The following is an 8,439-nucleotide window of genomic DNA, read 5'->3' on the forward strand; positions in this document are numbered from 1 at the left end:
CTCCCTATCTCTGTCACCTCCTCCAGCCCCTAATGGGATCAGATGGGATTTTAATGGGATTAGAATAGCTGGGTGGTTGTTTTTGACGGGCACGGTTACGATGAGCTTGGGGACCTCCACGACATACACACGTAAAGAGTGGAGGGAATGGGGGAGGTTCAATTGGCCACCTCCAGGAAGTCCCTTCAGTATGCCTTAGTTCCATGGACTGTCCCTTTAAGGGTTTTTTTGGGGGGGCGGGGACATATCCGCGCGGGAGTGGGGGCGTGGTTGTCCTGGAGGGGGTGGGGTCGTGCGCGATGACATCACGCCGAAGGACGGCGGACGTAAAGGAAGATGACGTCAGCACCGCCCCCGTTGCCCCGGCGACCCCGCGGCCTAATCCACAGGCTTCACACATCCCCGCCCCCCAACAAGCCGCCCGGCTCTGCGGGGCTGGTTCGGGATGAGCCATGGAGCAGTACAACATCCTGGGCCGGGTCGGGGAGGGGGCACACGGCATCGTGTTCAAGGCCAAGCATATCGAGGTGCGGCCCGCCCACCCCCTAGGGTTTAACACCCACCCTCCCGAGTCAGGGACACAACCCTGAGACCGTTCGGCCCGCCGGCTCCATTCTGTCCCTTTTCTGACTATCCTCACATCCGGTCTCTCGCCTCCTCTCTGTCCCCCCGCCTTCCATAGAGACATAGGATCATGATGTTCGGGGACCGTTCGGCCCCTCCAGTCTGCTAGGATCATGGCCGGTCCCAATATTCCTGACAACAAGGTGCAGGGCTGGATGAACACAGCAGGTCAAGCAGCATCGTAGGAGCAGAGAGGCTGACGTTTCGGGCCTTTGACCCAATATTCCTGATGTCCCTTCGATTCCCCGACCGACCACGGATCTGTCTCGGCCTTCAATATACGCCAGGACTCGCCCCCCCCCCACCCCGACCTCCAACAGCTCTCTGTGGCAAGGAGGTCATAGAATCACAAAAGATGTACAGCACAGAAACAGACCCTTCGGTCCAACCAAATGTCCAGAATTAATCCAGTCCCATTTGCCAGCATTTCGGCCCATATCCCCCTAAACCCTTCCTATCCATGTGCCCATCAAATGTTGTAACTGTACCACCCTCCACCACTTCCTCTGGCAGCTGAACCCACACACATACCACCCTCTGAATGAAAAAGTTGCCCCTCAGGTCCCTCTTAAATCTTTCCCCCTCTCACCTTCAACCTGTGCCCCTCCAGTTTTGTGCCCCTCCACTACCCTGGGGAAATCCAAAGACTCTCAACCCTCCCAGTACGAGCCATAAGGAGATACTGGAAGAAAAGCCGCAACAAAACCAGCAGGTGCTGGAAAAGCTTGGCAGGTCTGGCAGCATCTGTGAAGAGAAAATCGGAGTTAACGTTTCGGGTCCGGTGACCCTTCCTTAGAAGTGTCAGGAGTCTGAATCTTTTTCCCCAGAGTTGAAATGCATTTAAGATGAGAGTGGGAAAGTTCAAGGGAGATGTGAGGGGCAAGTTTTGTTCCTGATTTACAACATCCACAGTTCTTTTGTTTTTTTTTATCTGGAAAAGCCAGGGTTATTTCCTCTGAAGTGGCTTTGGAGAGAGTGAAAAAGAGGTTTACCAGGATGCTGCCTGGATTAGAGGGTATGAGCTACGAGGAGAGGCTAGAAAAACTTGGGTGGTTTTCTCTTGAGCGGCAGAGGCTGAGGGGAGACTCAACAGAAGTCTGAATCTTTTTCCCAGAGTTGAAATGACTAACACTAGGGGCATGCATTTAAGGTGAGGGGGGAAAGTTCAAAGGAGATGTGAGGGGCAGGTTTTTTTTACAGAGAGTAGTAGGAGTCTGGAACGTGTTGCCAGTGGTGATGGTGGTGGCAGATACGATTGGGGCATTTAAGGGGCTTTTAGATAAGCACATGAATATTCAAGGAATGGAGGGATATGGACCAATGGCAGGCAGAAGGAATTAGTTTAATTTGGTGTCATGTTTGACACAACATTGTGGGCCGAAGGGCCCTTTCCGGTGTTGTACAGTTCTAGGTTCTAGAAGAAATTCCTCCTCATCTCAGTCTTAAACTGGCACCCCTTTATTCTGAGATTATGCCCTCTGGACCTAGACATAAGGGGGAACATCCTCTCAGCATCTACCTTTTAAGGTGAGAGGAGAGAGATTAAAAAAAATACACGAGGGGGCAAAATTTATAAACAGAGGATGGTCTGTGTGTGGAATGAGCTTCCTGAGGAAGTGGTGGATATGGGTACAATTACAACGTTTAAAAGACATTTGGATAAGTACATGAATAGGAAAGGTTTAGAGGAATATGGACAAGGAGGAGACAGGTGGGACTAGTTTAGTTTGGGATTATGTTTGGCATGGACTGGTTGGACCAAAGGGTCTGTTTCTGTGCTGTATGACTCTATGGCCTTGTCAAGACCCTCAAAGAATCCTGTATGTTACACTGAGGTCATTCTTCCAAACTCCAGTGAGTAGAGTCCCAACCTTTGGTACTAAGACAATCCATCCGTAATTTCAAATAATGTTGACCCTTGCTTCTATGTACCTCTATTGCAGCCGTAACCTTGCCTACCTCACTCTGTCTAAGCACCCTATGATCTGTATGTCCTTCTTTGCTGTGACCTGCCTGTACTGCTCGCAAAACTTTTCACTGTACTTGGGTACATGACAACAATTAATCATTCATCCAAATGAATCTTCAGATTCCATTACTGATTAAAAATTTCTGTCTTACCCTCAAACATACTTAATGACCCAGCCCACTGCAGTAAATAATTCCACAGATTCACTACCTTCTGAGGGACAAAAAAATCCTTTTCATCTCTGTCTTAATTGTGCAATCCCCTTCTCTGAGATTATTCCCTCTGGTCCTAGACTCTTCCACAAGGAGAAACAGTCTTTCTGCATCTACCCTGTCAAATTCCCTCACAATCCTGTATGTTTCTATAAGGTCACTATTCAATCTTCTAAACTCCAATGAACACAGGCCCAACCTACTCAACCTTTTGTCATGAGACATTCCCTTCATACCCAAGATCCGCTGAGTCAACCTTCTCTGGACTGTGCCAGTGCCAGTCTATCTTTGCTTGCATAACGGGACTAAAACTGTTCACTGTGTTCCAGGTGCGGCTGTCACCCTGTGAGCACAACAGCTCATACAGACATTTTCTGTTTGTTCTATTTGTGCTTTTAGACAGGAGAGACAGTCGCTCTCAAGAAAGTTGCCCTGCGGAAACTGGAGGATGGAATTCCGAACCAGGCCCTGCGGGAGATTAAAGCTCTTCAGGAAATTGAAGACAATCAATATGTGAGTATGGATCACAGACAGCTTTACGTTGACCGTTCCTGCCCTGGGAGTGTTTCATAGGGGGTGCTGTAGAGGTAGCATTACAGTGTATCTAACCCCATGCTGTCCCTGTCCTAAGAGTGTTTGATGGGATATGGTGTGGAGGGAGCTTAACTCTGTCTCTGACCCCATGCTGTCATTGTCATGAGAGTGTTTGATAGGGGGCAGTGTAGACAGAGCTTTATTTTCCAACTAAAAGAGCAGAGAGAGCTTTACTTGGTCTAACTGCATGCTGTGTCTGTTCTTTATTTGCCTCCTGTCATAGCTGCTATCCGAAGTTTGTGAGTTTAGGGAGCCAAGAACTGGGGACCTTCAGGATTGGAGTTTCCATTTCTGCGTGTTTACTGTGCCCTTAATTGATTGATTGATTGATTGTCCTGTGTACCAGAATACAGTGAAAAGTTTTGTTTACCAGCAGTACAGGTAGATCATAGTAAGCAAGGATGTACAGGTGAAAAAGACTTAGACAGAGGCATACAGGTTATATTGCACAGGGTGTGCTGGGCAAGATCAAAGTTAGCAAGATCAGCATTATTTGAGGCTAGAGAGTCCATCCGTCAGTCTAATAACGGCCAGGAAGATGCTGTTCCTGAACCTGTTGGTGCATGTGTTCAGGTTTCTGTATCTTCTGCCTGATGGAAGAGGGTGTAGGAGATCATTACCAGGGTGCGATGGGTCTGTGATGATGTTGGCCGCCTTTCCGTGGCAGCGAGCGTAAATGTAGTCCATGGATGGAAGATATAATTCCGTGATGATCTGGGCTATGCACGCCACCTTCTGTAGTTTCTTACTGTCCTGGGCAGAGCAGTTGCCGTACCAGGCCGTTATGCACCCGAACAGTTTTCTTTCTATGGTGCATCTGTAGAAGTTGGTGAGGGCCCTTATGGACACGGCAAATTTCCTGAGCTGCCTGAGGAAGAAAAGGTGTTGTTGTGCCTTCTTGACTGTCGCATCTACGAGAGCAACTCCAGGACAGGTTGTCAGTTATCGTCACTCCAAGGAAGTAACATTGCATTAACTGGTCTCTTGCCTCACAGTCTGCGCTCTGCTCTGTTGCAACACCTGCTGTGTCTCAACAGTGGTCACTGGAAGCAGTGTGGCACCCCTATTGTGAACTGCCAGAAGCCTTGCCCCCTCCTTCCCTGTGGCACCACCACTCCACCCCAGCAGATCTGACAGTTATGGATCAGACCAAACCCCCTTCAAATATATTTCAAGGAGATAACCTGGACCCTAACTCCTTTGTTTAAAGGCAACTCTAAGGAACTGTGACCCAAGTGTAATTCGATTGGTTGCACACCTTATTTGTACCCTAGAATTAAAATACAAACATAAGAAAGAAGAATTGGTATAACTTTAACTGTATTGGAAAACTTAACAGGATAATAGGTTATTTGACTACTAAACAGCAACTGTTCCAATATAGTAACATCCCATAAATGCACCCTTGGCAAAAAGGTGGATTTAGTAAAATAGATTGTTTCACACACGATTCTGGCAGAGAGAGAGAGACACAGCTTTCACAGCCAACTTCGACTACAATAACTACTGAAAGCTAAAGTAAAACCCTGTTTCTCATAGAGTCATAGAATCACTACAGTGTGGAAGTAGGTCATTCAGCCCATCAAGTCTACACCAACCCTCTGAAGAGCAGCTCACCCAAATGCACCTCCCTACCCTATCCCTGTAACCCTGCATTTCCGATGGCCAATCTACCCAGCCTGCACATCCCTGGACACTACGGGACAGTTTAACATGGCCAATCCACCCTAACCTGCACGTCTCTGGACTGTGGGAGGAAACCCATGCAGACAGGGAGAGTGTGTGGAAACTCCACAAAGACAGTCTCCTGGAGGTTGAATCAAACCCAGGACCTTGGCACTGAGAGGCAGCATTGCTAACCACTGAGCCACCATTCTGTCGGAGCCTAACTACACCCATTCATGTAGTTTCTATTGTTCCAACTTCTAAAAAATCCCCAAGGCCTCACAAGCTGTTTACTTTATTGGATTTGAATAGACAGCTATGCACCTATGCCTTAAAACCTCTCTTCACCTCTTTAAGCCATAGTATCGCTGCACTGACCCAGAGGCCTCTTCACACACCATCTCTAGTGTTGACTGACCCACAGTTGGTCCCATACAAGCTGCAGGAATATTCACAGCACACTATCTGAGTGACTGACAACACTCGGAGATGTGCGTACACTTCTGTTTTCGGCCCCTCGTACACCCCTTCCCAAATTCCAGTCGCTGCAACGCGTGCCTCCCAGAATCTCTTGGGGTCACTGGGATTTGGACTATAAGGAGAGGCTGGATAGGCTGGAGTGTAAGAAGCTGAGCGGTGACCTGATAGTGGTTTATAAAATCATGAGGGGTATAGATAAGGTGAATGGCAGGTGTCTTTTGCCTAGGGTGGGGGATTTCAAAACTAGAGGGCATGTTCTTAAGGTAAGGGGAGAAAGATTTTAAAATTCATGAGGGGCAATTTTTTTACACAGAGAGTGGTTTGTGTGTAGAATGAACTGCCAGAGGAAGTGGTGGATGCAGGTACAGTTACAACGTTTAAAAGACATTTGGATAAGTACATGAATAAGAAATGTTCAGAGGGATATGGCCAAGCACAGGCAGGTGGGACTAGTTTAGTTTGGGATTATGTTTGGCATGGACTGGTTGGACCGAAGGATCTGTTCCGTGCTATGATTAACAGCTTGACAGATGGTGATGTCCAACCTTACACTAAGTTCTGCCTCCTCTCCTTCTGCAGGTGGTCAAACTAAAGGACGTCTTCCCCCATGGAACAGGGTTTGTCCTGGTCTTTGAGTACATGCTGAGTGACCTATCTGAGGTGATCCGCAACTCTGACTGGCCCCTGACCGAGTCACAAGTCAAAGGTTACATGATGATGCTGCTGAAAGGGTTGGCGTTCTGCCACCAGAACTCCATCATGCACAGGGTGAGAGACTGGCTCACTGTCACCCTCTCACAGTTTTCATGCACTCCCCATCTCTGAACCTCTGCCTGTCTCACTCTGCATTGCTCCCCTGCTCCTTCTGCCTCCCTGTTTCTATTTCCTCCTCTGTCGGTCTGCCTCTCGGTCTCTCAGCCTCCCTCCCTTTTTCATTGAACTGTTGGAGGGTCACTGCTGAGGCAGTGCTGCCTTGTCGGAGGGTCAGTGCTGAGGGAGCGCTGCATTGTTAGAGGGTCAGTGCTGAGGGAGCGCTGCACTGTTAGAGGGTCAGTTGCTGAGGGAGCGCTGCACTGTTAGAGGGTCAGTGCTGAGGGAGCGCTGCACTGTCAGAGGGTCAGTGCTGAGGGAGTGGGCACTGTCAGAAGGTTAGTACTGAGGGAGCGCCGCACGGTCGGAGGGTCAGTGCTAAGGGAGTGGGCACTGTCAGAAGGTCAGTGCTCAGGGAGCATCGCACTGTCAGAGGGTCAGTGCTGAGGGAGCACCGTACTGTTGGAGGGTCAGCGCTGAGGGAGTGGGCACTGTCGGAGGGTCAGTGCTGAGGGAGTGCCGCACTGTCGGAGGGTTAGTGGTGACGGAGTGCCGCACTGTCGGAGGGTCAGTGCTAAGGGAGTGCCACACTGTCGGAGGGTCAGTGCTGAGGGAGCGGGCACTGTCAGAGGGTCAGTGCTGAGGGAGTGGGCACTGTCGGAGGGTCAGTGCTGAGGGAGCGGGCACTGTCAGAGGGTCAGTGCTGAGGGAGCGCCGCACTGTCGGAGGGTCAGTGCTGAGGGAGTGGGCACTGTCGGAGGGTCAGTGCTGAGGGAGTGGGCACTGTTGGAGGGTCAGCGCTGAGGGAGTGAGCACTGTTGGAGGGTCAGTGCTGAGGGAGCACCACATTGTCGGAGTGGCAAGAGAGCAATTCCACCCCAACCCTAACCCCCTTTTTACCCCACCTTTGTTACCACCTGCTCCCTATGCCCCTTCCCTTCTCTCTGATCCACTTCACTGTTGAGAGTGATTAAGATGTTACTGGCTGGAAGCGGGAGCAAGGTTTTTACCTGCCATTTGCCTCTTGTAGGACCTGAAGCCGGCAAACCTGCTCATCAGTTCGACAGGACACCTCAAAATTGCTGATTTTGGACTTGCCCGGGTTTTTTCCAACGAAGGTGATCGACTTTACAGCCATCAGGTGGCTACCCGGTGAGACAGAGAGAGGGAAACGTACAAACCTACGAACAGCATAAGGCCATTCTACCTCTCCAGCCTGCTCCTTTATTTGTTACATTGGTGGCTGATCCGATTGTGACCTTGATCTGGTTTCTGTCTTTCCTTTCCCTGCCGTGGCCCTTGACTCCCCCTGTCGATCCAGAATTTACCCGACTCTCAGCCTTCACGACATTCACTGACCCAGCCTCCTACTGATGTCTGGGGACAAGAATTCCACAGACCAACAATCCTACATCTCGCTACATCCCTCGTCATCAGATCAGAGAACGATACAGGCACGGGTGGAGCCCATTCAGCCCTCTGACTCTGTGATGGCTCTCAGAAAAATCCCATGCTTGGCCCCTGATGACTGTACCCTCCACAGTCTGTTAAATTTTCCTCCTTTAGGAATTCATCTGATTTTTCCCAAACTGGAAAGTTCCTGTTGAATTTATTCCTCCTCCATATCCCTCCAAGTTCTTTATCCCATTCCCCCTCAGTCGCTGTCTCCATCCAGTCGCTCACCTTGCTGCCTCAGAAAATGATTCCTCCCCTTTCACAGCTTTGATCGAAAACCCCCTTATCACCCGATCACCTCGATTCAATCTGCCCCCTTGTCCTCTCTGGTCTGAGGAGACCATGGGCTCCAATTTCTGCCAGGCCGACTCAGTTACATTTTTTTTTTATTCCCGTTTCACAGGTGGTATCGAGCCCCAGAACTGCTCTATGGAGCTCGTAAGTACGATGAAGGTGTAGATATTTGGTAAGATATGTAGTTCTCTGTTCCAGTAACCCTTGCTAATAAGGTTGTGCTTCTTTCATCTTTGGGCATTGCACAGGAGACATGCAGAAAAATATAAAATACAGAGTAACGCTCCTCTACACTGTCCCCTCAAACACTCCCAGGACAGGGACAGCACAGGGTTA

General features: G+C 49.5%; 1 protein-coding gene across 2 annotated transcripts; it reads left to right on the forward strand.

Moving 5' to 3' along the window:
* The first annotated feature begins 319 nt into the window (after positions 1-319).
* Positions 320-8,301, forward strand: cdk20 (cyclin-dependent kinase 20). Of its 2 annotated transcripts, none has more exons than XM_020526092.2 (5): positions 320-527; positions 3,205-3,318; positions 6,124-6,312; positions 7,385-7,506; positions 8,213-8,301. In XM_020526092.2, the coding sequence occupies exons 1-5, from the start codon at positions 453-455 to the stop codon at positions 8,277-8,279; spliced, it is 567 nt and encodes a 188-aa protein (XP_020381681.1). In that variant the 5' UTR covers positions 320-452; the 3' UTR covers positions 8,280-8,301. The 2 variants fall into 2 exon arrangements, with proteins under 2 accessions (XP_020381681.1, XP_048450122.1); XM_048594165.1 differs by lacking the exon at positions 320-527 and adding an exon at positions 2,331-2,478.
* Positions 8,302-8,439: the final 138 nt, after the last annotated feature.

Source organism: Rhincodon typus, unplaced genomic scaffold (assembly GCF_021869965.1).
Source record: "Rhincodon typus isolate 14 unplaced genomic scaffold, sRhiTyp1.1 hic_rhity00006544, whole genome shotgun sequence".
Taxonomy (NCBI): Eukaryota; Metazoa; Chordata; class Chondrichthyes; order Orectolobiformes; family Rhincodontidae; genus Rhincodon; species Rhincodon typus.